This window comes from Tinamus guttatus, unplaced genomic scaffold, assembly GCF_059628265.1.
Source record: "Tinamus guttatus ecotype Peru unplaced genomic scaffold, ASM5962826v1 Tinamus_guttatus_pri_ptg000018l, whole genome shotgun sequence".
Classification (NCBI taxonomy): domain Eukaryota; kingdom Metazoa; phylum Chordata; class Aves; order Tinamiformes; family Tinamidae; genus Tinamus; species Tinamus guttatus.
The window spans coordinates 3,386,319-3,412,611 of NW_028288552.1; the positions used below are offsets into that span (position 1 = coordinate 3,386,319).

The 26,293-nt window shown below is 36.8% G+C and overlaps 1 protein-coding gene across 5 annotated transcripts in view; it reads left to right on the forward strand.

Moving 5' to 3' along the window:
- PTPRZ1 (protein tyrosine phosphatase receptor type Z1) overlaps positions 1 to 24,841 on the forward strand; it is a 126,307-nt gene extending 101,466 nt beyond the window's left edge. For 2 of the 5 annotated variants that reach the window (XM_088523799.1, XM_088523810.1), the window contains exons 14-30: positions 1,327 to 1,418; positions 4,681 to 4,766; positions 6,857 to 6,877; positions 7,039 to 7,135; positions 8,645 to 8,727; positions 9,483 to 9,617; positions 10,933 to 11,067; positions 11,858 to 12,021; positions 14,665 to 14,800; positions 15,602 to 15,748; positions 17,445 to 17,538; positions 17,853 to 17,926; positions 19,603 to 19,731; positions 20,736 to 20,882; positions 21,513 to 21,655; positions 22,283 to 22,418; positions 23,796 to 24,841. In XM_088523799.1, coding sequence (XP_088379925.1) covers positions 1,327 to 1,418; positions 4,681 to 4,766; positions 6,857 to 6,877; positions 7,039 to 7,135; positions 8,645 to 8,727; positions 9,483 to 9,617; positions 10,933 to 11,067; positions 11,858 to 12,021; positions 14,665 to 14,800; positions 15,602 to 15,748; positions 17,445 to 17,538; positions 17,853 to 17,926; positions 19,603 to 19,731; positions 20,736 to 20,882; positions 21,513 to 21,655; positions 22,283 to 22,418; positions 23,796 to 23,936 — 1,960 coding nt within the window. In that variant the 3' untranslated portion in view covers positions 23,937 to 24,841. Of the gene's footprint in view, positions 1 to 1,326; positions 1,419 to 4,680; positions 4,767 to 6,856; positions 6,878 to 7,038; positions 7,136 to 8,644; positions 8,728 to 9,482; positions 9,618 to 10,932; positions 11,068 to 11,857; positions 12,022 to 12,753; positions 12,838 to 14,664; positions 14,801 to 15,601; positions 15,749 to 17,444; positions 17,539 to 17,852; positions 17,927 to 19,602; positions 19,732 to 20,735; positions 20,883 to 21,512; positions 21,656 to 22,282; positions 22,419 to 23,795 lie in introns of all 5 variants that reach the window. The other 3 variants (XM_088523806.1, XM_088523817.1, XM_088523792.1) reach the window with 2 other exon arrangements.
- Positions 24,842 to 26,293: the final 1,452 nt, after the last annotated feature.

A 26,293-nucleotide genomic window follows, 5' to 3' on the forward strand; every position in this document is an offset into this window, starting at 1 on the left:
TCTAAGAGAATTTGCACTGTACACAAAGGCAGAAATTTCCCACTATATTCCAGGAGTATCGCTGTGTTTCCCTGAGTCTTAGTTCATATAAGCTTACCAAAATCTTTGTAATTTACGTTAAATGGTCCCAGAAGTAATGGCAATTTCCACATAAACCTTTATTCTCCACCTGTTTCTCAAAGTAGCCTCCATATTTCTCTTTGTTTATAGCAACCATATGGGGGATTTTATCTGTACAGTGCTACTCATTCACAGGAACACTATGGAAGAAGAATTTGCAGTAGCACTGATTACATAAAATACCAATAATCATACAATAGCTTAAGGCAACAGCTTTCAACAAACTGAATCCAATGAGATTAATATTTTCGTGATTCACCTGATTTCCCTGATTTTAACCAGTTGTGAATATTTCAAATAGATTAAGTGATCGAAAGTAAAGATTGCTATTAGCATGTCTAATCATCTGAAGATTTTTTAATTAAGGAGGCCTAGCAACGCTTACAGCAGCAGTTGGTTATTTAGTCCGTTGAATAGCTTGGACTCTTAACATCTTAACAGATGCTATTCTTATTATCTTCACATCTGGATTACAGCATGGGTACAAATAGCATTGTGGGTTAAGGTTGATCCCATTTGTATTCTTACTTAGACATTTCTGCAACAGAGCTAGCACCTTCTGAAGTCACAAATTCCCCTGTTTCTGTCTATCAGCTTCTGGAAGTCTTCCTTGGTTAAAGAGTCCCTCAGTGTTGTGACTATGTTATGAAAAAGTCATTTATTCACAATCATGGTAGTTCCACAGCCTCCCTTTTTCTGTTGCAGGGCATGTTGCCATCTACATTTAAGTGTCTACAGTAGAATATATTGATGCATTACCATAACTTGTCTCATATGTTGGCACCACCTTCAGGCTAGCATAGTCACGTGGAAAGATATAGCAAATTTGCGTGAAAATTTGGATAAGCAAAGAAGGCAGTGGAATTTTGTTATGCTGGAGACTGTTATGCAGCATCTGCGGTAGCTCCTGGTGTAGAGAACCTTTCTCAGCTTCTGTCTGATGTGTGCTCTATCTTCTGCCTCTGATATAGGTAAAGATACATAAACTATATATCGTGCTGAGCTAATGTGATATCTTCAGATTGCATACATCATTCGTTGTGGTATTGTGGGACTAATTATACTATAGCAGCTGCGTTTGACGGTCCATGAGATTTGGTTCTGAAAACCATCATTTTCTATCTTCACTTAATAACAACAGAATTCCAAGAGATCTCAGATGATGTTTTATGTTTGCAATATTTATTTGCGTTTCTTACCCTTTAGGAAATGTTTCCAGACGGCCCATTTTTACTTAGAAGACAATACATCACCTCGAGTAATTTCTGTTCCTCCAGCTCCAATCTTCCCAGTCTCAGGTATTTCTTGTCGACTCTTCTGTGGATTCGTGGCAGTTTTTGAAAGATGCTCTTTGCATGTACCAATATGAGGTCTTCACATGCTGTAACCTCTGTAAACCAGATATTTTTGGCCTCTTACACTAATAAAGACAGGTATACCGGATGGAGGCAGGGACTAGCACTATTAATATTCTTTCCTTTAGGAACTCAGGAGAAGTATATCTTTCCTGACAAAGTCATTTCAGAGATATGATGCAGCTTTTAGCCAGTATCACCTGCATTTGAGCTACACTGAACAGTTTTAATTCACTGTCTCAAAGTGGAATTATTGTAGCAGTAACATGTTCTGCTGTTTTTCTTTGTCATTGAATATATAACCTATGTATAGAATGTTTCCTTTTGCTTTTACCAGCATCACCAACACGTTGCATCTGTCTGCATTTCACTGGCTATTGTAAAGTTTGTTTTTTTGACTTGTTGATGTATTTTGTTAGTCTATATTGCTAGTAGTAAAATTCTCTGTGAGTCTCATGTAAAATATGATATACAAATGCAAAATATTAGCCCCTCCTGTTTCCATTTCCACTGTAGTTATTTGGAGAAACGTTGTTTTCCTCTTCAAAGCATATCAAAGTAACACTGTGCAGCATTCCCCAGCTCTTTCAAATCAAGTGAAATGAAAAACACATTAAATAATAGGTTAATTCTGCAAGTGACCCTGAACCACATTTTCACACATGAGAAAAGAATATCTTGTTGCATAAGTAATGCTGTTTCAAATGGTGCAATTACATGGGGAAATGAGTGCTCTCACAATGACTAAAGAAGGAAACTCAGCATGTGTAGATATCTAGTAAAGACATTTATTTAAATAAATTCCAAACTTCAAGTTTCTGTTGTAACAAAATTGTAGACATCTTTAAATGTGGCTTGCATTGATTGCTGTTGTTAGAGATGCATAACCTTTTTCTAAATGGTTAATAGGCAGGCACATACCTTGATGCTCCAGGAATATATGATTATATGTGAATGTCAAGTGTAATTCATTATACGAAATTTCTGTTCTTAGTCTCTACCAGTATTGCAATACAACTGTATCACAGTGCAATTGTATAATTTCCTTGCAATTTATTCTGACCAACTCACCTCAGGTAGGCAGTGTTTTCCATTCATTGAGAAAGAATTACACTTACCGCTATTCTGAGTGCTTAAAATATGTGTTCTTTGGCTGGTGGTTTTACTTCTAAAAAGCTGATAAATATTAACTTAAAAGTGTTTTTAAATGACTGAAATGCACATAAAGTATTTTATGGAAAAACTCCAAGTGCCAAGGAATGCTTTGTTTAATTTTGTATGCAGCAGATGTCAAGTGAGCAGTTTTCATGTTTTCTACAATATAACATTTCAGCAGTGTAGCTTTACAATAATTTTGGCTACCCGTGATATAATATTGGCAAATGGCTTAGGCCAGGAAGATCATGCTGTAGCTGTTAAGTTTGATATTTTATTGCCACTATGACTACAAACACATTCCACAGATCTCATTATATATTTGTTTTTCCTTCCATGGAGTTCTATTGGCACAGGTAGAAGATGCATGGTTCTGCAGAGATAATGTATTTCATACTGTAATTCGAAGAGGCATTTACTAGAAATAATGAATTACTGGTTAATGTTAGGAGCTCATATCAACCTTTAATAAGCATCAAATGATACCTTCCATCCAGAAGTAAAATGTATTTCTGGAGCCAAAAGTGACTACATGGGAAATTAGCACTGGTCAGAAAATACAATAATAATAACATCAAACCTTATGGTCCATGCTCATCAGGTCATCTATTTTCCCTCTTGGTTTGGTATTCCATAGAATAAACACTTTATTCCAGGTCCCTGCTCCAAAGTGTGAACATAGTTTTACACTTTTGTTCACCCTCCCTTAGGCTTGACTGAATAAATTTACTATTAGTATTCAGGTCTATTCCTGTAAGTGGAAGACCAGATGGATCTCAATACAATTCAACAAATTCTTGGTAACTGAAAGCTAAAAATATTTTATGGCCTAAATACTGAACATCTGTTGATACAAATAACGGGTCTCTGTAAAATGTTTTTAATGTTTCCTTCTCATATGAAACAGTGATGGAATTTCAAATTGTGAAATAAAAATGTTTTAAATCCATGAAACACTTAAAAAAATCTTTATTCTTCAGAGCCAAAACTAGTTAAAATAATATGGTCTATAACAGGTAATTAACAGAACAGATGACTGTGTTTACATAACATATTTACAGGAAAGAAAAGATTAAAAGTCCCAAAGGTTTTTGACATGATCCCTAATGAATATTCTACACAAAAGTGTTTTTTCATGTTTAAATAAAGTAAAAAGGATATTTCATGAAATGTAAACATCAGACTGAAAGTTCAGACTCAATATCAGAACACACAGGGTGTATTTACAGGATGAAAATGTAGACATTTTCTTTGTGAGTATCTAGAAAACATTTTTATATGCATGTCAATTCCAATTTACATATATTAAATGATAAAAAGAAAATCTTCACTTAAAAGTTGATGTATGATGCCTGAAGCCTAAGTTTGTAGTTGATACTCTCAGGATCTAAAATAAAAATTATTATCAATATCATAGAATATCATATAGAATATCATAGAATAATGTGGAAAACGGGTGAGGAGGGATCATTCATTACTGGAAAAACTTGCTCTTTGTGTGAAAGAGGAAGTTTAGCTGTTGTTTCCTTAGGATTTAAATGCAAATGTGCAACACATCAGTAAAAATTGTACTGCTGTCAAAATCCTGACTCCTTTTCCTCATCGTTCTTCCTCTCCCAGTACTATCCACAGCTCTACTCCTGCTGTCTCCCTTTCCATGTATTGCAGAAAATTGCTAAGACTCCTTGACTTTGCAGGGAGGTTTGAGTGCTCTTCAATTTACAAACTAACTCGTCATCTTGCAGAACCAGCATGTTGATTTGGGAGGCTTAAAGATAAAGACAGACCTTTCTAGGCATTTTACATGTCTTTTTTTTTTCAGAATAGCCCTTCAGAAATGTATAGATACTAGAGAATGTTTTAGAAATGCTGTCTATGTTAGGAAGTGATTTCAATTTTAAGGAGAGACATATATCCAAGTTCTTGGCATAAGTTCATAGTAGAAGTTTTATTTCAGGATGTTGTGTGGATTGCCTAAGCATGAACTTTATATGTCACTCTGGCTTTTTATTCTTCACAAATATGTTTTTTGTCTTTTCCCACTCTTAAGATGATGTTGGAGCAATTCCAATAAAGCATTTTCCAAAACATGTTGCAGATTTACATGCAAGTAATGGTTTTTCTGAAGAATTTGAGGTATGGCTCTATGATGTCATCTTTTATTTTTAGCACATGCAGATAACGTTAGATTTAAATGCAAATGGAAGCAAAGAACTGGGCATTAGATTGTGACTTGGTGACCAATTTTATAAATGTGTAACCTTGAACCCAATAGGACTGCTCATGTTTGAAAGCTAGGGTGATTTATTAAAGCTAACAGAATTGAGATGCAGGTGGGGATGGTTTTCACTGTGATAAAATGCTAAATGGTTGTGTGAATAACCTGTATAATAGCTCATCAGGTGTAGACTTAAAGCTTTCCAACACTAATGCCAATTGAATTTTGCAAAGTCACCTATATTTACTTGTTCCATTTACAGAGAAAAAATATGGAAGTAATAATGAGCACACGTGACAAGACTATTAGGGGACCTAATGCAGAGTCTTCATATAGGGTAGTGAAAGCTTTACAGTGCCTTTCATAAAGTATGTGGTTCATATGAGATATTTCAAAACTTTGAAACATATACTCATCATATAATATGCCAATATCACTGTAAGTAGCTAGTGAACATCATTGTTATTGACATTCAGATACATGATAGCCAAGATAGATGTTTGTTCTATCTTGTCGTTTATAAAATAAACACTATAAATCTCAACTCTGTAATCAGAGCTGTATTATTAAAATTCTTGGCATGTATTTTCTATTATTATTTCTATTAATATTCTTAATTGAGACAGAAACGGTTATTAGAGATATATATTGATTTAAAACGTTCTTGTAGTCCTACTGCTAAGACAATATTGAAAGTAATTCATACTTTCACATCTTTTGGTTTTGCTTTTTGTTTCCCCATTCAATAAATTGTAATCCGATAGACCAAAAACTCTGTGGCATTTATCTAACTACATTGTTAATATTTCTTCTCCAACTAATATAACATTCAAAATATCCTTCGGATTGTGGGATCAAACTTGTAAATGCTTGTAAATGCCATTACAGGCTCATATGTGAAGCTAATTGTGTGCCTTGGCATTGACAGGACTAAACTCCAGATAGCCTGGCTATTAAAAAGAGCAAATGTTGTAGGATTTTGTGTAAATATGGTGATATCGATATCCCTTCACAAGAAATGAGGAAACTAATCAAAAATCAAAACTGTTCATCAGCTTCTTTTCTTAAATTGCATGAATGATCCAAAGACCCAATGTCTTGCATTTCAGTGAGAAGTTATAGAATAATTTACTCAGTAACTTTGCAGAATCAGCATACACTTGCAGAGAGGGGCATAGGCATGTTCCAATCTTTGTTTATATTATATGAAGAAACTTATAATTGACATCTAATTTAGCAGGCTGTAGCAAAGCTTGTAACTACTTTTCTCATATGTGTTTAAATAGCTAATGGGGAAGATAGTTCATCTTAAAATACATCCTAGAAGACATTGCAAAATATTATTAAAGTATTTTATTCATGGCAATATATTTCTTATATAACACTGTGAGCCTTACAAATGTTTGAAATTCCCGTGAATTAAAGTAATTATTAAAATATAAAGAAATGAATTCTATGAATTTTATAGACTTTGTGCCAGCCTTCTCAAGCCTGTCTCCTGCAGGCAGTTTTTATAAATACATTGGGAAACTGCTGGCAGTTAACAGTCCCATGAGGCTGAGTTGCACATTATCCTTGTCCGAGTGAGGGCTTTGCAACTGCATTCAAAGAGAGCAAGAACAATCAACTGAGAAAGTAATTCAGTTATAAGGACCAATAATAAGTCTTCATAAATCCTATGAATAATTAATTATTTAGATAATCTGTCTAGAGTCAATTATGTTGCTTACATGTATGCACTTTTCCCAGTCCCCGTGTATAACATTCAAGTTAAAGATGGGAAAAGAGATACCGGTATTTTAACAAAAAAGTTATTTCGAAGTTCAGAATAGCTAATTTATTTTGAGTTGTGTCAAAATAGTCAGCTTTGTTGTTATTATGGAGATATATTGCATGACCATAACTGTTTTCCATATAGTAATTGTAATTTATATAAACACTTTTATCCATTGTTCTGTGCTGTGGAATTTGATTTTTTTTACTTTTTTTGCATTCATTCCCTCATTAGACACTGAAAGAGTTTTATCAGGTAAGGAATTATTTCACTGCATTTCTTTAGCAATGAAGTAGTTGTAAAATATCATAGATAATTGGGTGTAAGGTTGTGGTTTTTCATGCTAGCTTATTGTATTTTAATACACTGTGTATATCTTAATAATTACTATACTATCATGTGCATTCTTTTTTCAGGAAATCCAGAGCTGTACTGTAGATCTAGGTATTACATCAGACAGCTCTAATCACCCAGACAACAAGAATAAGAATCGATATATAAATATTGTTGCCTGTAAGTAAATGCTGCACTTGGTGTTTTATGCAAGAAATGTTGTAGACAAGTAGAATCTTTTATGGGGACAGGAGAAAAACTCTGGACTGAAAACTCTGACTAATAGTCAGCAAAATGCCCAAAAAGGAATAGAACAAGACGTTACATCTCTTCAAGCAGTCCTCTGACACTCTGGTGCTTCGATAAGCATTTGTTTTCAAGGAAGATATATGTGTCTTTTGTGGTGACCCAAAAGGAGCTAGGAGATTGCCTTATAATGACATTATGAAGCCAGTATTTGGAAAGGAATCTGAAAAGCCAGCCCCAGTATGCCTTAAATCTACATGAAGATCATGTGTTTTAGCTACATAAAGATCATGTGTTTTGGACAGTTAATACAATAGCTACCTCTGCATTTCAAATTTAACTCTCATGTCAGCCCAACTACCCAACCAGTTTGGGAGTAATGTCTTTAGGCATAGGGGTTTACATGGGGTTTGATATCTGGCTTCTCATTATAGTCAAGAAAGGTCTTGGGCACATTCAGTTGACCAGGACATCCAAGATGTAGTAGGGCATCCTGCCAGCTTTCCACTGTCATTCCAGAATGATGTGGATTTCCCACAGGTTTCAAGCCCCTTACTGAGGTGTCAGCTACCTTAGGGCATCTCAAGTAGAAAGAAGTGCGATGTGAAGCAGAATCAGGTCTCTGTAAATGATGGAGGCTAAAAAACCTTTAGCTCGCCCTAAAGTAGTCACCTAGCTGACTGACTAGGCAATCAGCTGAAGGCTCTTCAGCCAACCAGCTCCATAGGTTCCCATAGGTCTCCAAGCTGCAAATTCCACTCTTTGCCTTGAAATGAATGCTTCTCAAGAAAGGAGTCAGTTACCTAAGCGTGGGTGCCTTCCATCATTTGAGGTATGCCACAGCATCCAGGACTAATGGGCCGACTTGGCAGTCCAGACTCTACCCTTCACAAGCAGGAGAACAATGCCTGGGATACTTCCATGTAGGCAAATAAATTGTGCACCTCAGTATCACTGTATTTACTATATAATACTGAATACGTGCAAGTAACGTTAGTCTTTATTTACCATGACATTGTACTCTACAGTTATGACAAATTCATGCAACACTTTCTTTTCATTCATTTTTACTTCAGCTAGACTACTTTTCTCAAGGAACTCAGGTTTCCATCAATTGCACATTTTGAACTTCCACTGGCTTCAAAGAGCTGTACACTTTTGTCATATGAAAAGATCTTTTATTTATTTATTTATTTATTTTACTTTTTAAAAATATTACCATTTACTTCTAAAATAAATTTCTGAAGTTCTGAATCTTTTGGTTGATTAGGTTATATTTCTGCAAATTAGAACTTTCCATTTGCTTCATACCTAAACACAGGATGTTTACATGTGCTAGCTTAGAAATAGTATAAAAATCCATTAAATTTTCTTTGAACATGTTACAGGAAGAATATAACCCTATGCTTCCTTTGTCCCTTTTTTTATTTTTTTTTAATGCAGATGATCATACTAGGGTTAAATTAGCACAACTTTCAGAAAAGGATGGAAAACTCACCGATTACATTAATGCCAACTATGTTGATGTAAGTGCATTTTTCTATCTGCCAATCCATTCACATGTCAGAAGAGTCTTTTCTCTAAATACTGAGGCATGGAAGTAAATAGACTTTAAAAAAAGCATCACAGTATTAGGGGCTTTGTTAAAAGAAAAAAAAAACACCTTTTGATCTGACTTAAACCTCACAAAGTGAAGAGCAGATAAATCTCCAATTCTTTCTTGAATCCATCTTGATATTGTAGCAGCTGCAGCTTAGTGAAGAGCTTTGTGAAGCATAAAATGTTCTATCAGGTCTCAATAGTTTCAGACGCATTTCACGTGAATATTTATGCCTTTACACATATTTGGTAAGCGGTTAATTCTTCCCTTTGAGATAATCTTAGGAGGGGAAGACGGTATTTGGCTGACAGTTTCATAGAGACACCATTTATTCAGTTTTTGTTACCCAGTAATTTACATGCGAATGATCATGATTTATTTCTTAAACCCCTATCATGACAGATGTCTCATAATCACTACCATGTCAACATCCTGCCAGAACACAGGCAGTAGACTCTATATCCTATTTATTGGAATGATAAACATTGTCATAACAGTTCCATTCATATGTCAGTTGGTACCAAAGACATTCTGTGAATTAGACAGTTGTAAATTCAAAAGTACTTAAAAGCTCTTGAGATTCTTTAAAAAAAGATATATAAAATACCATGTAGTCCTCCCAACCTCCTTTTGCTCACAGACTGTGATTTAACAAGTGTCATTTGTTATCTTTCAATTTAGGGCTACAACAAGCCAAAAGCCTACATTGCAGCTCAAGGGCCACTAAAATCAACAGCAGAAGATTTCTGGAGAATGATATGGGAACATAACGTAGAAGTTATTGTGATGATAACTAATCTTGTTGAGAAAGGAAGGGTATGAGTATCTTTGTTATTTATCTCTGTTATTGATAGATCTGCCTCTAGGAGGCTACTTCCTCTCTTTTAAAAGACTTTTTTAGGCATTTATTGAGAAAAAAGCTATACTTTGTAGTAGTTGCTTGTGCTAGAATTGGTCATAGAAACATAAAGATGAGGATTTGGAGTATGAAACTAAGGAAAACATTCAAACTCAATTTATAACTGAGGTCTTGAATGGCTTATACTAGAAAATGCCTTCTTGGATATAGTTAGGAGTGGCCAGATTATGGACAATGGTTCAGTTCTGCTAAGCAATCTATTTTCTGTAAATCTCTTTTCCAAGGGTGCCCTAGACTTTGTAAAGGAGATGACTTTAATTTAAATTAAGCATTACGGATGTTCACAGGCTACTCCCTTTTAACATCCCATGACACCCACAGTTCCTACCATCACCTGACTAGATATACATTAGTTCTGTGAACCAAAATGAGGTCATCGTTTATCACAGGATGTGTCTTCGTCTGATTACCTGATGGGGGATATGCATCTGTGACCCAATGGGGTCACATGAGTAGTCACTGTCTCACGCTTGCCGCATACAGACCCATGACCTCAAATGCGTACGTTCTTGTCATATGACCAATTAAGTGCTTGTCGGATGTCCAGAAAAACAGTACTCTAAGTACTCTAGTCCTCTAAGTACTCTAGTCCTCTAAGTACTATAAAATAGTGCTCTAAGTACTATTTTAAGATTATAAATTACTATAAATGTGTACTGTAGTACTTCTAGAGAAGGCTTAAGTGGCAGCCCACCCAAAAGGCACCCATTGCAGCTCTATATGGCCCTATTTTGAACCACACAAGTTTTCTCTTTTCTCCTCTGACCAGATGCCAGTATATTTTACCCATTCTGTGACCCAAGCAAAATACCCCAATGACTCTAACGACTTGAAGCAGTGGCAGAGCAGATTTACTCTTGTGTGGAATGCATTCCTGCTATTCCTGCAGACCATCTGTCTTTAGATTTTCTTTATATTTTAGAGTGTATACAGAATAGCAGTTTTCACAATACTAGAGGTCTTCAGCTCCAATTGTATGATTTAAATCTCTCTTTTTTCTGGTATTACAAATAAAGAATATCTTCACACAGACAGATGTCTTTACAGCACAAAATAAATAAATACTCTTTGTTCTCTTGAGATGAAGACCACATATATTACAAACTGGGAGTTCTTGTACATTTCTGTGGTTGACTGTACTCTTAAGTTTAAACCTTAACAGTTTGACAATTATTTTCCTTCTTTCTCTGTTTCTCATTCTCTTTCCAACAGAGAAAATGTGACCAGTACTGGCCTGTTGAAGGTAGTGAAGAATATGGGAACTTCTTGGTTACTCAGAAGAGTGTTCATGTACTTGCCTATTACACAGTGAGGCATTTTACTATTAGAAACACCAAAGTCAAAAAGGTTTGTGGCATCCTGAAAAAATAGTTTGGTATAAAGGAAACATTGAAAGTTGCTCAGAATATTTTAAAGCAGTTGGTAGCTCTTTTCCACTGTATAAGTAAAGCTGAATCCTGTAGGTCTCAGACAGCCTAGATGCTCCTCAGCTTCAGAGTTAATTTGGCTTGATCAGCTGGTGGAGGAGATACTGGCCGGTGGTTGTGTGTTGCAGGCAAATGGTTACGATCATGCTAAAGAACTGATGTTGACTTTGCCTACCTGAAGAGCCAGAAGATTTTCAGAATGCCAGCAGACAGTAGAAAATACGGGATGATTTAAGTCATCTACCTATGAATTTTCCTTTTGTAGGACTGAATTTTTAACCCCCTTGTAAAACAGATGGATAATTCCTTTTTTGATCAGTAAAGCTGGATGAGATTATTTCTACTCTTTCTGTCCACTTGATAGAGGAACAGAGTATCAGAAACAATTGATAGATCTTATGGGCAGTTGAGTAGTTGGATATCCTTACAGTGCTCTTAGTCTTTTACTATGGCTTTCTAAAGGGGCAGTGCCAAGACACTTTTTAATCTAGTGCTTATAGAGGTAGCTGCCCTTCCTGTTGTCTTTGGAAACTGGAATATTCAGCACTAGAAAGTACTCTGACATGTTTGACTTGCTTTAATGAAATAGAGACTATACTAACTTAAGAACATTAATATTGAGAACATTATTTGTTACATAAATAAAATAATGAAAAATAATGCCTTTTAAATGTGGGATACTTATTCATGGCATTATTTTTATGTTGCAGGGTTCCCAGAAAGGAAGGTCTAGTGGACGTGTAGTAACTCAGTACCATTATACCCAATGGCCTGATATGGGTGTTCCAGAATACACACTGCCTGTGCTCACCTTCGTGCGGAAGGCATCGCATGCCAAGCGTCATGCTGTTGGGCCTGTTGTGGTTCATTGCAGGTGTGGTTTTTTACTCTAGTAAAGTTCACTCCACTTTTGCTTTGCAGAAAAAAAAAAGAAAATTTTAAATAATTTTCAGTGGTGGGTTAAGCAAAACTCCATTCATACTTAACAATTACTGATGTAGGAATATTGAGTTCTTAGCTGATATTTCTATCTTTGGTAAAGCCAACTAATCAATCAGCTCTGTGCCACTTCTATAAATCTCTGTAATGGCTATAAACAAGGTGCTCTGCAAAAAAAAAAAAAAAAAAAAAAAAAAAAAAAGCTTGTCTTTTTACTTTCTTGCAAACTTCTATGCTATTCTTTTGATTGCTGGGAGCTTACTGGATAAGTATATAGCAATAATTGTTTCATTTGTACAAATTTACATATCATTAGGATGTTTTAAGCTCATGCTTTCTTTGGTGCAGGGATACTCTATAGCCCTTAGAAGAGCTCTGTGCACAAAAGAAGACTCACTGTATTCCTGGCTGAACTACAACTTTGCCGTTTTTAACCTTACTCTGCACTCTAGCATTTCTTTGCACTTGGAGGAGCTTTCTGGGGATTGGTTTGAGGTCTGCACGTGCCACAGTGTGCAGGCAGGTGTCCTGCCATTGCTCATTAAAACTGAGCAGCCTAGGGAAAAATGGTTAAAAATGGCTTGTAAGGCCTGGAATGACTTCACAATGCCCGTGAAGGACCGGGTTATTGTAAAATATATAAGCAGGTTCTGGTTTTCCACTGTAGTACCTCACCTTTGATGGAACATTTGGAAAGAGAACCTCCTCATGAATTCTGTCCTTCTGGAGCTGACTCTCAGGAAGCCAACAGGTAAAGTCACCTCACAATGCTGAAAATTAAGATATTTTATTTCTGGGATGCTCTAATGTGACTGAAATCTGTTTTTAGCTTGGAAAATGAAATTTCCACGTTTTGGTTGTTCTGCTGTATTTATACCCTGCCTGTTATTGGGAAGTTCAAAATAAGAGCTTCCCCATACGACTGTGATCTATGACAGTGGCCTGAGAGATCAGCAACATGACCAAACATGTACATTGTTTTTTTTTTTATTAAAAAAAAGTAACAGTGGTAAGTTGTATGGCTTCAGTCAGACTTCTCCATTGGGTCATATACATATACATACATACATATATATATATATATATATATATATACACATATATATATACATGTCTCAAATATTGGTATTTAATGGTTTTGTAAGGTTTTTAAGTTCATTTGTCATTGTCAACTGGAATTTCAGCAGAGTCTAATATTAGAAATATAACTTTTACTTTACAGGCTATGTGGAGGACAAATATGTGACACCTTATCTACTTATTTGTGTGATTTGATAGTTTTCATGTTTTGCCTTTGCCTTTTATAACAAGTACAGATGGTGCCTGCTAATCTTTGTAATTTTGTTTGTGTAATAGTGTGTCAATGACCCAGAATTTTCTGCTTTATATCATGTTTACTAGGCAGTGGAATACAGGCAGTATGAATTCAATCTACCCATGCTTCATGCCACCTCTGAACAAGAAAGGAGGTGGTGCTGGGTAGACCAATCTCAGTGTTGCTGCCAAACTGTATAAACCAACACACATAACATTTCCACATAAATTACAGGAGAATTATAACCAATTGATTCTCATTGTGGAGTATAGAGAAAAAAATACCTATATCCTAGATATTTTTACAAAGGAAAAGGCTGTTTGTTAGTCTAGATTCTTACCACACAGTAATCATTATGCTAAAAGAGTCAGAGTGTATAACAGAATCAAGTATTTTAACACAACATGGCTCCAAAAGGATGGGATTTTATTGTGGGTTTTTTGCTGTGTTTTTTGGATTTTTTTGTTTGTTTGGTTGGCTGTTTTTTTCGGGCAGGGATAATATTTCTGAGATGCAAGTTCTTTTCTCAACGCAGATATGCTTAGGATACAGAGCTTTCCGTTTGTGGGAGTTCCCCACAGCATGGCAAAATGGTGGCAATACTGTGACACCAACTATTCATTAACTCTTTATTCTTTAACATCTTCTCTCTTTAAGAAGATTCTCAACTATTGTTTTCCCTCTTGAAAGAGTATGAAGAGTACTAAGCTTTTTCTTTTACAGATATCTTCTGCAGCTCTGCCACTTCCTAGACAGTCCAGTATCTTTTCCCAGTCAAATATCTATGAAAGGTCCATAGGCAGTATCCTTAAGGGGTGGCATAATGCAGCTTGTCCTTTAAAGTGGCTTGTGTTCCAGCACAGAATAATTTGGGCACATTATATTAAATGTTTCTAACTGGGCACCACAGTTTCTAACTGGCTCAAGATCTTTGACAAAGTTACTTTAACTATCAGTATTAGCAGCAGCCTAAAAATTGCAGTCTAATAGGAAACCTTTTAGTTCTATTTTATCCGATATTTTATTAATGATTAAAAATGATCTTTAGGTCTATTCTTGCATAAAGAAAAAAATTATAAGGAAAGAGTTTTCTTAATTATCAACATTGAAGTTTTAATAAAGTAATATATTCGTATAGTAATTCAATTTCTAAAGGAAAGTCTTCTCCACACAACAATTTGTTAAAAAAAGCTATATATAAGAAAAAATTATCTTCATGGTGTCTTACTTCAGACTCAAGAATTCTTTTTTGTTGTTTTATAGTGCTGGTGTTGGAAGGACAGGCACATACATAGTATTAGACAGCATGCTGCAGCAAATTCAACATGAGGGGACAGTCAATATATTTGGTTTCTTAAAACACATACGTACCCAAAGGAACTACTTGGTGCAAACTGAGGTAAGACTAAAATATTTTTAATGAGAATTATATTTCTGTTTGCAGTAGCAGAGATGATACAACCTTCATGTTGGTTCCATCAGGCAGAACAGCAACCAAACTGGGTTTCCCTGCTTGCTTCCTGTTCCTATTGTACAATCCTTGTAGGCTCACTTAAAGCAATGGCCTAGTAAATGGCCTATCTGTGGGCTCTTGTCTCTTTTTTTAGGGAGGAATCAGAAGAGAGAAAGTCTGTATAAATCATACTTCACACAGTAGCAATTTCTTGGCAGTACTACTACAGCTGTTTTAAACAGAAGGTTATATGTAGAATGGTAAAAGAATCAGAAAGAAACAATAAGGACAACAACAGGGCATTAGAAAACCTATTTGAAATTTCAAGAACAGAGGTTAGATTCCCTGGTGCCTTTCAGTAGAAGAAGAGGCAGTCAACAACAACATGAGTGCTTATTGAAAAAAGGAGGTGAGAGAAAACGGAAGATAGCAGTAGGAACTAAGAGTGGTCACTTTATTGCAAGGAAGAGAGGCAAGGAGCGCTGAACAAGATGCTGACTTGGAAATTTGATCTGAGGTTATCATATCAAGTATACATTGCATGTGTAGTTCATTGCACTTGTAAACACGTACTATCACTACAGATGAATAGCCTCTACTGTAGAGGACCACATTTGAGAAAACTCTACATAGCAGCAAACTGCAAAGAAATGCTGACCCAGCTGGAAGTGGCAACTTAGCTGAAGAAGATGTCCAGGAAAGATATGAAAATAATTAGAGCTCAGATGTTTGGTTTTATTTTACTAGGAGCAATACATCTTCATTCATGATGCACTGGTTGAAGCGATACTGAGTAAAGAAACAGAAGTCCTTGAGACTCACATTCATGCCTATGTTAATTCTCTCTTGATACCTGGACCAACAGGAAAGACCAGGCTGGAGAAACAATTCAAGGTGAGCTCTTGAGATGCTAACATGAAAAGCTTTTGGCTTGTTAGCATCCTCAAATGAGTAAGTGTCTCAATGCAACTGCCATCATCTTTCTCTTTGTATTCAAAGTAATTTCACAAATGAACACAACTAGTTGGGGCAAGAGAATTATTTACATACTCTTAAACAAGATTTTTCCTGATCAGCTGTAGAAGCAGACGCCTCCTCAGAAGGAGGAAATAAACACTCCAGAGTTTGTATATATGGAGAACAATGTGTACCATGCCGATGACTTTCAGACACCCAGAGAAAGACCAGAGTTCAGAAGCTGAACATGTAGCAGCCCAGAACTTAGGAGAGAAACAGTACATTGACTCAAGAGGAGAATGGGAAATCTAGCTAGTTCACTGGAGTGGTGACTTAAGAAATAAAATTAGAAAATTCTAGTTTTTCTTATGATTTTTAATTCAGGAAAGTAAATCACAGTTTGAGGGGGGTTGTTGTTTTTTGTTGTTTTTTGGGGATTTGAGGGTTTTTTTCTGTATTTTGTAGGATAATATAATAGCTTTTGATTTTCCTAATCTATCAGGAAATAACTTGTTACAAGCTTTTTCTCTAACTATTTTAATTCTGCTGAGGAATGTGTGGGATAGCATATATTCTTTCCACAATTAACTGTTGCATCACAAATATAGAACTCAAGAAGCTAAGTCAGTCAACAATGTCAGAAGATAATGAGGCCATGTTAAATATTAATTATTTTTCTCCTGAAGCGTTGGGTCACATAGACACAGTAACTAGTATTTCTTCAAGGTAATGAACTACAGAAGGTCAAAGAATTTCACAGTTTGCTACTGTCTTGGCTTGAAGAATCACACAGTGTTGTGAGAACACTATGTAAGAACTGTTTTGGATGAAAACAGAAAGAAAAATGCTGTTTAATTCATTTTGATGGAAGTTATCTGGTTTGCTATCTCTTATTCCTAAGCAGTTGCTTTGAGGAGACTATTTATGGTCAGCCTAAAATATTACAGAAAGTTATTTTGAATTCTTTCAAACATTCTGATTAATCCAGTTGATTTTACTAGCAATCAGAAAACTGGAAACTAGGAATCACCTGATTTTCAAACTTAATTCATGCTTAGGAATGGTCATTGTGACATATATACACATTCCTTTTCACACTTGTCTGTCTGAATTGTATTAATCAAAACAAGTAGGTTAATATGACTACCATGTCAATCTTGTATTTCAGATTTGGAGAGAAAACCAGGAAACTACATACCTAGGATATCTAGAGCTGTGTCACATCAGCACTCACATTTGTACTGTCTGGGCAACAATGCAGATTTTTCTGCATCCAATTCAGACAAGTAACTGTTTGAGGAAACTATTTCAAGCTACACAAATAGCTGTGCAGGCACAAGGGAAGAAATGACACTGGGCTGGCAGCAAGCGGTGAGGGGCTGGATATGGGAACAACTTAAACTGGCAGTTCATCAGGGGCTTTGTTGACCTGGGGACCAAGAATAGTTTGAATTGCTAAAACAGCAAACAGAAAGGACTCTGATGACAAGTTAAAAGATTTACCCAGATAACTAATGTCTAAATTTAAGCAAGAAGACAGCTAACCTGCAATACGTGCACCCAGTGTTTAATGCATCTAATGACAGAATGATTCTTGTGCCATGACCTGAGTTTTTTAACTTCCTTGTTTCAGTTACTGAGTCAATCTAACATACAGCAGTGTGATTTTTCTACTGCACTCAAGCAGTGTAACAGAGAAAAGAACAGAACTTCCTCCATCATTCCTGGTAAGCTGGTTTTAAGGGGTTTCTTGGGTGGCAAAATTTTTATGAATAGTATGTGTCAAACCTTTTGCTGTTCTTCAGCAGGATCTGGGGTTTTGAGCATTGGTGTAGGGCAATGAGTACCTTACTTTTGTAGAGAACTTTTAGTGAAAAATGATTTGGCAAAGTAACTACACAATGAAAGAGAGGGCTGGATAACTCTTCATCCTGATTGATATATCTTAGTTTTGCTAACATTAACTGTAATATGTGAGATCATTACTAAAATTCATCTGTTATTCATGGAACAGACTATTTTATGACCTTTTTTTTTACAGTTGAAAGATCTCGAGTTGGTATCTCATCACTGTCTGGTGAAGGGACAGACTACATCAATGCTTCCTACATCATGGTAAGTCAGTTAACTGCTGATAAAAAATGCCATGCCTTACTGTATACCTGTTCTCAGGGCTGCCAAGGGACTGCATTGTAGTGACATAATTCTGTTTTTGAAAGCTCCTTCCAGCTTTCTTCAATTATTTACCCTTTACTCTCTCCCCGCAGTTGTTGTTACTATGATTTTTGTTTTTATGTTCATTTAAGTGTGTATGTGTAGAACCATCATAGTATTAAAAACCAGTAAGGCTGAATTTCACCTATCAAAGGCTCTACTAAGAGTAACAGATGTTAATAAGTTATTTTTTAATGATTATGTCATGAAACCAAACTTTTGCACCTGGCAGAGCCCAGGGACCATAGAGCATCATCTTTTCATTATCCTTCTTGCTCTGTAGGTTTCCTTCATCTCTTTTCAGTACAGATTAGGGGTTGACCTGCTAGAAAGCAGCTCTACAGAGAGGGATTTGGGAGTTCTGGTTGACAACAAGTTAACCATGAGTCAGCCCTTGTGTGCCCTTGTGCCCTTGTGGCCAAGAAGGCCAATGTGATCCTGGCCTGCATCAGGAGGAGCGTGGCGAGCAGGTTGAGGGAGGTGATCCTGCCCCTCTGCTGAGTTCTGGTGAGGCTGCACCTAGAATATTGTGTGCAGTTTTGGACTCCCCAATACAAGAGGGATTTAGAACTTCAAGAAGAGTTCAACATAGGGCCCAAAGATGATTAAAGAGCGTCTATCTTATGAGGAAAGACTAAGCGAGCTGGGCCTGTTTAGCCTAGAGAAGAGAAGACTGAGAGGGGATCTGATCAATATGTACCTGAGGGAAGAATGTAGGGAGGATGGGGCCAAACTCTTTTCAGTGGTGGCTAGTGATAGGACAAGGGCTAATAGGTACAAACTGAAGTACAGGAATTCCATCTCCACATGAAGAAGAACTTCTTTATTGTGAGGATGACAGGACCCTAGAACACGCTGCCCAGAGAAGTTGTGGAGTCTCCCTCTCTGGAGTTCTTTCAAACACACCTGGATGCCATCCTGTGCCATGTACTCTAAGTGTCCCTGCTTGAGCAGAGGATTTGGACTAGATGATCTCTAGAGATCCCTTCCAACCTCAACCATTCTATGATTCCTTGATTTTCCCTTTGTTATCTGAAGGAAGGAGTAAGGGCTGTCTTTTACATGGAAAACGTTTATTCGGGAGAGAGAGGGAAAGGATGCCTGCAGTGACGTTTATGCATGATAATTCATCAGATGCATAGAGCAAAGGAGGTATATTTTGTGTTTAGAAGTTGTCTGGGATGTTTGTCCAAATCAAAAAACTTGCTGGAATTTCTCTTCAGATCTTTCAGGAGATTTACTTTTATTTACTTCATGTCATCCTCTGGGTCAGAGTATTTTCATTCTGTGTTGGCTGGTCATTGCCAACTCTCCAATTATTTCTTTTGTCCTTTTCCTTTAGTTGCTTGAATTTTTTAAAGTTTTAAGAGTTTTATTCTATTCATCTGAAAAATACTGTGATGGTGTGGTGGCAGTTATTTTTTCTGCAAAAGAGGTGTCATTCTGGAATTTATTTTATTGGGCTTATGGCCCTACCTGGTAGACATTCCCTTTAAATGTTGAAAACTAGATGTTAACTCTAAGTCTGTTGACTTTTGTTTGTTTGTTTGTTTTTTTCTTTGGTTTGTTTGTTTTAGGGTTATTATCAGAGCAATGAATTCATTATTACCCAGCATCCCTTACTACACACTATCAAGGATTTCTGGAGAATGATATGGGACCATAATGCCCAAATGATAGTCATGCTTCCTGACAGCCAGAATATGGTAAGATTCATGGCTGATTGCTATAATTTTGTATACAAATTTTACTAGTATAACCATTTTAAAATTTGCAAACAATGAGACAATATATGAGATTTTGCCAAACTCAGTTAAAGATTAATAGTATTGTACTGAATGTAAAATACTCAAAGTCACCTAGTTGATCTGAAGATCCTCATCTGGGCAGATTTCAGTTGGAACGAAAAGGCATTTCATTGTTCCTATTAACATTTATAAAGACTCAAACAGTAGGAGTGATCCTAAACAAGTCTAATTTTGCTCCAAGACTTTTATTTTAGCTGTAATATAGCCTGTTCAACTATTATTAAGTAAAGACATAATACAATGTTTTTTCTCTATCTCATATCCTAAAGCTGCAAATAAAGGGTTTTTTTAGTTGAAATCTATCTGAGAGCTTTTAGGTCAGTATTTACAGAAATTTTGAGGCATGACAGGGCATCATGTTTGGTGACGTGTTTGGAGGAAAGACATGCAAATGTTTCAGAAAGTCAAACTTCTTAACAGTGAGGGTGACAGAGCACTGGAACAGGCTGCCCAGAGAGGTTGTGGAGTCTCCTTCTCTGGAGATCTTCAAAACCCGCTTGGACGCCGTCCTGTGCCACGTGCTCTAGGTGACCCTGCGTGTGCAGGGAGGTTGGACTAGATGACCTCTAGAAGTCCCTTCCAACCTTAAGCATTCTATGATTCTATGATTCTATGCATGATTAGAAAAATAAGGACAGACAAGAATTTATTTTTGTCTTCTCACCAAGCATATTGATGAATGTTACACTTCCTAAAAAAAGAGATGGGTTTTTAAGTTAACCTTAATAGCAAGGAAGGTATCTGAAAAACGTCACTTCAGACATTTGTAATTCTGATCAGATTTTGATTTTTCAATTTAAATCTAGTTGGCTGCACTGATTACATGCACAGCACATTATATATTGAGTTGGAGTAAGTTTTATTTTGATATTTGAAAATTCCTTTTTTTTTTCTTCCTTGAGGCTGAAGATGAATTTGTTTACTGGCCAAACAAAGATGAGCCAATAAATTGTGAGAGTTTTAAAGTTACTATGATTGCTGAAGAACACAAGTGTCTGTCTAACGAGGAGAAGCTCATTATCCAAGACTTTATTTTAGAAGCTACACAGGTAACAGTGTCATAAACTTTGTAACTCTCGAGATTTCATTTGCTAAAGGTAATGCCTACATTTTATTACATTTTCTATGGTAAATGTGAGAGAAATTAGGGCACCAAGATAACAGGACTGGACGAAGTGGAAAAAAATAAAGGGAAAGGGGAGCCTGGGCTAGCCAAGCACAAGGTTAGAGAGCTTCTGGGTGTGCTGTCTGCATGGAGAGGGCAGGGGTTGTCCATTACTATACATTACTATATAACATTAGGATTACTGATGGGTGCTTTCATCTTTTCTACCCCTTCAACATAGCAGATGTGCACAGCGGGCTCTGAACTGCGTTGCACTTATTGGAACGGGGCACCTTGCTGCCATTTCTCAAGAGAAGGGGTTAGGAGGGTCTTGGGCATTTGTAGCCTGTTGCTCTGCAACTGAGCCAGACCTGGAAGGTTGAGTTCTGATGAGATCCTAATCCTGAACAAGAGTCATGTTTTTGTTTCTGTTTTAAAGAAGAATCCCTAGAAATGCTGGTCTCTTTCAATGATGCCTTAAAAGGGAAAAGATCTATTTTTTTTTTGCTTTCTTCTTTCTCTTAAAATGTTAAGCATTAGTTATGTCCTTTTTTTTATTTTAATTCTCTTTTAGGATGACTATGTACTTGAAGTGAGACATTTTCAGTGTCCAAAATGGCCCAATCCTGATAGTCCTATTAGCAAAACTTTTGAACTGATCAGCATCATCAAAGAGGAAACTTCCAACCGGGATGGACCCATGATTGTACATGATGAGTAAGAACTGTAGCTTTCAATTTGTCTTGATATTTTTTCTCTAGAGTCACATTTGCTGCTAATTTAGAATGAGGGTCACTGAAACAAGGCAGGAAGTCTGCTCCTAGCAGGAGCGCTGATGCTCTGTTTTGACTGCATCAAGAGAGACACATTTGGATTTAATCATGCACTGAATGTTCTTTTTTCAGTTTGATCATTTTTGATACTCTGTATCATTACTGAGTTGGGTGGTGGAAATGAAATCAATCAGGGCTTCATTCTTTATTATTGAGAGAAATTAGGTTATTTAGCTGAGGAGACTTACCCTGCCCCAGATGTTAAAACATGACTGAGAATAATGAATTATTGTAAATGGACCTTAAAGCCTTCCCGATTCTCTTAGTACATGATTGTGGGGAAACACTTCTAAGATGACTTTTAAAGTCTCCCCAAAAGTTGTAGTCAAGTACTGTGAAGATCGTGCTAAGGCACTGCTGTGCAGTTTCAAAAAGGTGTAAAGATCACATCATGGAAATTCATCTTATCTGTCTACCCTAGCCCTTGTATTTTGTCTAGCTGTGGGAATCTGACCCAGTTGATAGACTTTTATCTGTGTATGTGTTTTTGTTTTGTTTTGTTTTTCCAAAGGCATGGAGGGGTGACAGCAGGTACCTTCTGTGCACTAACAACACTCATGCATCAGCTAGAAAATGAAAACTCTGTGGATGTTTATCAGGTAGCTAAGATGATAAATTTGATGAGGCCTGGAGTCTTCACGGATGTCGTAAGTATTAAGCAAAATGTGTACTTTGTTTTTTAAATACGTCTAGTATTATTAACATATTTAGGTGTGAGGGCAACTTTATTGCAGCACTCATAACTTCATGAGTCAATCAATCAGAACTGTTTCCCAGGAGCAGTGTAGTAGACCTATAGCTAATTCCAAACAAAAGTATTTCCCATGAAGAAATGGTTAGTTGTTAACTGTTTGAATAACTGGCTAGTTATTCAAAGTGTGCATAACTGCCACCCTCATAAAAATTCAGCACTATGTCATGTAAATAATGTTTTTCTGTTAATCAGGAAATAAATTTGAATTCTGAGCAGACTATGAAGTAGTTACCCTAGCTTTCCAGTCCAGGACTGACTTTGAACTTTCCTAATCTGTTGAATGGTCACTTGGCACCAGTGTCATTGTACTTACAGAGGGAAGAACTAAAAAGAAAGAAAGAAAGAAAAAAACTACAGCAAACTAGATTTGTGTGTGCACTTAAATCTGTGCCATAACGATGAAAATGCATTACAGAAATTATGAGTTCTGTCCATACTACTGCAGAGTTACAGTGGGTGTAATAAAGAGAACAGTAAAACCCCAGAGATAGAGTTACTGAATTTCTGACAAGACGGACAGGATTGACACATGTTCATATATGGCATGTTCATGTCATATTCAAAGGATATGGCATATTCAAGGGAAAAAAAAAAAAAGGCAAACATCAAATAGCCTTAATCCTGACCCCATTCCAAGAGTGGGAACTTTGCCATTGACTTTCATGAAATGTGTCGTCCCCTTCTCCTGACTAGCCAGCCCAGACTGAGGGGCCTGATAGGAGGCTCTGCGCCATGGGAGCTCTTCCCGCCTCAGGAGCAGCATCAGTTCTCTCACCCATCTGTTCCCAGAAGCCTCCAGCAAAGGCCTGGTCCCTCTTTCTCAGATTTCCACTTTCCCATCTCCCATCTGTTCTAGGTGCAGTTTCCAGCTTGCTGCTCTTTTCACCACAGATCCATGAGTCCATACTAACACTCCAGCTCCAAATCTTCTCTATTCTGCTTAGTCTTTCTTAATCTTCTCTACTCTGTTTAGTCTTTCTTAGTTCTCTCCACTCCTTCCACTCCAGGATTTCTTTATTCTCCTCATGTAACCATCCAGGAATCAAAAATATTCCTCTGCCCTCTCAGATCATCTGCCGTTCCCTAGTGGAACTCTGCCTTTGCTGAGCCTCCTCTTCAGAGACACTTGAGATGCTGCCCTGCACTAAGCTGCCAATGTCTCCGTTTACCTGACTGACACATTAGCTATTAATTGAGTAACAGTGTTGTAATAAAATCTAGCATTATTGTTTGTGAAAACACATTGAAAATATCCTCTTTCCTTCTCCAGGAACAGTACCAGTTTCTGTACAAAGCTATTCTCAGCCTTGTTAGCACAAGGCAAGAAGAAAATCCCTCAGCATCTATGGACAGTAATGGCTCAGCCTTACCTGACGGAAATGCAGCTGAAAGTTTGGAATCCTTAGTTTGATTAACAAAGGGAATTAAACACACAAAAACCTACAGCACATCGGTCATACCTGGCGTTTACCATTATTATTTTCAGTTTTATACTTTGTGGGGGTGGGTAATCTTCTCGGTTATTATATATATATATATATATATATACTCAGTTCCCATCCTTCATTCAAACAGTTATTTCTGTTGCATATGACTTTACTGCAAAACTTACATCATTAACAATGTGTGCCTTTTCTTGAAAGATTTCTTGTAATACGTTGTTACGTCTGGACTAATTTAATTGACTTTTACAGTGTTTCTAAGAATTGAATTGTAGTATGTTTTTTCAGTATTAGTTTTTGATTTATCTGGATTTATTTTTAACTTAAAACTACCATATTTATAGGTGTTAGGGAATTCTCAACTACAGAAAAACATGTCATGGTTTTAGAACTCAGTTTATTTGCTGTATTTATAATGACCTTACATTTGCTAGAAATATAACTTTTAATATAGTAGAATGTAAATAAAATACCATTCTCCATAACATTCAACATTTTAAGATTTCAGTTAGATATTTAGCATAGTAATCTGATACTTACTGTAAATACTGCTACTTCTATAGTGATTCCATGGACCAAATTTATATTTATAATTGTAGATTTTTATATTTTACTACAGAGTCAGTTTTCTAGTTCTGTGTAATTGCCTTGTTAAAATGATGTAGTCCAGTATGTTTCTATTTTAGCAAAATCTTCTGATATATAATTGTGCATCTTAAGCAATTAACCTTCATATAGCTGCATGTAATTTTAACTTTTTGTGGGAAATAGAAAACATTTGTTTTGAAATGAGAAGTTTTTATGAGTAACATCTGTACTTGGCATTGTTAAATTGTTTTTACCTATGGCATTGCAAAAATAAATATAAATATTCTAGCCTGTGTGTAGCAAGCTACACATGCAGTCTGAATTACAACAGGGAAGAGTTCTTACAAGAAGAAGGACTTAAGGCTGATCTTGGAGAAGCCTACTATTTCTCTGGAAGCTCTGAATTCTGGCAATTTTGGAATGCTTTAAATTCTGTCACTTCACCTCTGTTCTACTTCCTGCCATACATGTCCCTCCCATACATTCCTCCCATACATGCAGTGTCTAGGTCGATGCCTGTTTTACCCTTTCCTTGTGGGTGTCACAGCCGTGTCAGCTGCAGGCTGATGGGCTGTCCCAGACTTCCAAAGTACTTTAATTGCCCCTTAGCAGGCTTTGCCATTCTGGTTTTGCTGCAGGTTATTTATTCTGTTGATGTGTTCTTTGCTGCCTCCTTTTGCAAGGCAAAAGCCAAACACTGGGGAAAAATGAAGGAGTAAGAAGTAAAAGCAAAAAGTTTTAGCCTGGCTAGTCAACAGTTTTCTGTAACCACCCCAACTGGCAAAAAAAAGATACTGGATTGTACTAAAGGCTGCAGCATTTAGAAGGATGGAGGTTTTTATTTCAAACTGACACCAACTATGATGCACTTTCATGCATTTGGTTGCTAAATAAAAATGTTGAGAGTAGGAGTATGGTTCTGGACCAGAAGGCCTTGGTAAGCATGTGTCAGCAGATAGATGTACGTCCCCTTCAGCAATGTGGGGCTTCCCTGAGAGGATACGTGGAATGAGAAAGTGGAGGCAAAGGCGAACAGATATAGGTTGAGAAGACTCTGAAGAGTAACAGCCTGAAAAATCCCAATGTTGCTGATAAGTCAGTGTGAAGAAGACAGAACATCACGTGGATTTAGTTCCTGCTTTTGTCCATTTTTTAATCATACAGATGAATAATTGAAACTAATGCATAATTTGTCTTATAAAAGCGTGCCGGCATGTTAATGCTCTAGAATTCCCTCTTACTCTTGACCACTTCTCTTTATTACCGTAGCTATGTGGTCCTATGTGCAGGTTCATCCATGAGCCAGGCTGGGCATGTATTCTACCAAAGGAGATGCACACACAGGCACGTGCATCCACACACACAGACACACACACAGCCTTGGCTTTTACCGGCGTTCATAGCCACCAACTGCTCTCGTCTAAGCAGGAATGCAAGTGACCTGATCCTGTTCCTCCTCTCCAGCTGATCCACTTCTAAAGATTTCACTACTGAAGTGAAACACACATATGCATGTGCATGTGTGCGCACTCCAGATTCACAAGCACATCAGTCTTGGGTTCCTTGCATACTGGCACGGACTCCCTGTCCTGTGCCTGGATCCCTGGGCCCTCATAAGTTCAGACCTGGAGTATGTATAGATGTGAGTCTCCTCTTACCTGCTAAGTAATCCAGCTCAAAGTTTGCTAGTGCACTGTACACACGTGTGCCCACACACAGAGCCATAACCAATTGATTA